General features: G+C 29.7%; 1 protein-coding gene across 1 annotated transcript; it reads right to left on the minus strand.

Annotated features, from left to right (window-relative positions):
* Positions 1-372: 372 nt before the first annotated feature.
* Positions 373-1521, minus strand: LOC120275337 (NAC domain-containing protein 83-like). The gene is made up of 3 exons (XM_039281877.1): positions 1192-1521; positions 804-1075; positions 373-692 (listed from the first exon to the last, which is right to left on the minus strand). The coding sequence occupies exons 1-3, from the start codon at positions 1382-1384 to the stop codon at positions 402-404; spliced, it is 756 nt and encodes a 251-aa protein (XP_039137811.1). The 5' UTR covers positions 1385-1521; the 3' UTR covers positions 373-401.
* Positions 1522-2898: the final 1377 nt, after the last annotated feature.

Below are 2898 nucleotides of genomic sequence, written 5' to 3' on the forward strand. Positions count from 1 at the left end.
TATTTGGTGACTCAGCTGAACAAATATATTCAAGTTATAAAAAAATATAATAACCAGTGATGAATGTGTAGTCTTATTTACAGATGATACACTAAAAGTAGAATACTTAATTACATGTATCTTCCAACAGTTTTTAAGTTTTTTTTAATAATTTTTGTTTAATGTGAGCAACATTTATTTCTTGTGACCTTTTTTTTTTTTTGACTTGAAGAAGTAAGCAAAATTTCCAAACATAAATCCATGTATTTGTGTGTTGTTGATGGTTCTATACTTCATATTCATCTTCTTCATGAGTTAATTAAGCCTTGATAATCATGCAGTAAATTTTACATGCATGGAAACTTTACCTTAAGAGAGAGAGAGAAACCCAAATAACACTGCACCAACATCAACAACTCCAATTAATCTTGAAGATTCCCATATGAAGATGAATCCATGCTTTTACTGCTAAACTCATCTTCACTGCCAGAATCCTCCATAACATCAATAACACAACTCAAATTCGAAGAAGAAGAAGATGATGGTGATGATGATGATGATGATGATGAAGAGGAAGTAGAATTCCTAGAAACCTTGTTTACTTGATTTTTTGAATCAATTGAGTGATCTGTGACCCTTGCATGAATCTTCTTATCTTTTCTCTTCTTGAAAATTCGGCAAACCATCCATTCTTTCTCTTGACAAGTGAAACTCTACATCAAAATCAAAATAAATAAATAAATAGAAAAGAAGAAATCAATACATTCTTGAAACATAAATTAGTGAGCTTTGAGATAGATTGAATAAAGACATCTAAAACTCACTTCTTTTTGAGAAAACATACGAGACTTGATTCCGGCGGCAACTCCGGCGAGCCGGAACTCATGCATGATCCATTTAGTCTTACATCTCCCCCTAAAAAAGATGAGAACCTTCTTCATTCCTACCAATTTATTGCTTCTTGAAGATAAGATTGGCATCTCTTTTCCAATTGCCTTCCAATATCCACTTGATCTCTTCTCTTCACTACTACCACTTCCATTAGTACTTCTTTTGCACTTGAAGAAGTACCCTTCCTTCTCCCTCTCTATCCAATCTAAATATAATCATCAAAACATATGTTTATATTTTTGAAGTATGTTTGAAGCCGAATAAAATGATACCGTACATCAATGTGCTTTGATCAGAAAAATTAAAAAAATAAATACTGACCATGTAAGTTTTTAGGATCATAATCATTGAGATCAATCTCAGGAATGATAGAGGATGGTAAAGGGAAGGATAAGACTTTTCGCCATAAATATTGAACGACAAGTTCTTCGTCGGTAGGACGGAATCGAAAACCCGGTGGAAGTTTCTTCCAAACTCCTCCATTAATCTTCTTCGAGTACTCTAAGCTCTCCATATATGTATTTTTATTCGGGACTATATATATATATATATCTTATATATTTGATTCAATTGTCTAACTGGTTGGAATTGAACATGAGCTCATTGGAACTCCAAGTTCCATACTTGCTTTGAGATCTCATCATCACTGGTCCGTGTTTATATAGATACAATTGAAGGCAGAGGAGATTGAGAAAGAATTGTGTGTGTGTGTGTGTGTGTTTTTTTAATTTTTAGTATAATTATTTTTTGGAATTCTTTTCTACTTCTTTTGCTTTCTTTATTAAAATCCATTTTCTAATCATAATGTCGCATAAATAATTTACACATAAGCTCTTTCATTTTGTGACGAATCAATTTTTCTTTTCTAATTAATTAATGACATATCAACAAAATCCATTTTTATGTTTATCCAAGGTAAAAATTATGACAATTTTATTTTCTAAAAATTGGGAAATATAAAGGTTTATATATAGATTCTTTATTTATTTTTATTTTTTGGGATTATTATTTAATATCCAATATCAAATAAAGTGGAGCTTCTAACTCAAGTCATTAAGAACCTAATTTTAAAGTCTTCGAAGTAACGGCAAGTCATGCATTGACTGATGTTTTAGGTATTCAGACGTAGGTCATCCCTACAAAAGAGATGTATATTTGGTAGGTTTTCTAACTTATGTTTTTTACTGAAAAAAGATATTATATATTGAGTAGGTTTTCCAATTTTTTTTGTTTTATTTTGAATGTTAAAAACAAGGGACTTGTTTTCTTCTCTATTTTCGCTCAATCCACGATTTTTATCGTGGAAATTGGTATGATTTTCACTAGATATAATATGTAATACATCATAACATTCTCAGTAAAATTATAAATCATGCATAAAAAAGATCAATACTCGAGTACAAGATGTTATACAATAAAGATGAACAAACTATTATTTCTCAATTTTGACCGACTTAAATATTTTTATGAATATTAAAAAATAGTAAAAAATATACTTTTTTTTTTATTGAAATTATCTTATTTGTGAGAACTTGAGGATTGACCAACTTCAAATTGAAATTATGATTTTTATCATTTAGTTTATATAATGATCCAATGATTTTACACTCACATTATTGTGGTCTAATGTTCAATCATTTTCTGGAGCATCAAATGTAGTGGTGGTGTCCATCATGTGAATTGGTTTTAAGTCTCACTTTTTTCAAGCATCTATCCCTTGCCAATAATAACTTGCAAACCATACTCCCACTTGAATGTGAGTGCCTTCTTTATAAATATTATTAATTTTAAATCATCCTGAGGGGGAATTTATGTGTGATGTTCAAGAAAGGAATTTTTAATTTGATGGTTGTTCTTAAAAAGAGAGTTTGAAAGAATAAATTAACTTCTAAAAGAAGGACTAAGAAAAGATACAAATAGAATTAGACAAGAGAATATTTTTAGTAATCCAAGATTAGGTGTAAAATCTGAAGTTTTAAAGCCATATCCAATGACTTAAGCGTGATGCAATTAATAAATAATTAAATA

This window comes from Dioscorea cayenensis, chromosome 14 (genome assembly GCF_009730915.1).
Source record: "Dioscorea cayenensis subsp. rotundata cultivar TDr96_F1 chromosome 14, TDr96_F1_v2_PseudoChromosome.rev07_lg8_w22 25.fasta, whole genome shotgun sequence".
In the NCBI taxonomy this organism is placed as follows: domain Eukaryota; kingdom Viridiplantae; phylum Streptophyta; class Magnoliopsida; order Dioscoreales; family Dioscoreaceae; genus Dioscorea; species Dioscorea cayenensis.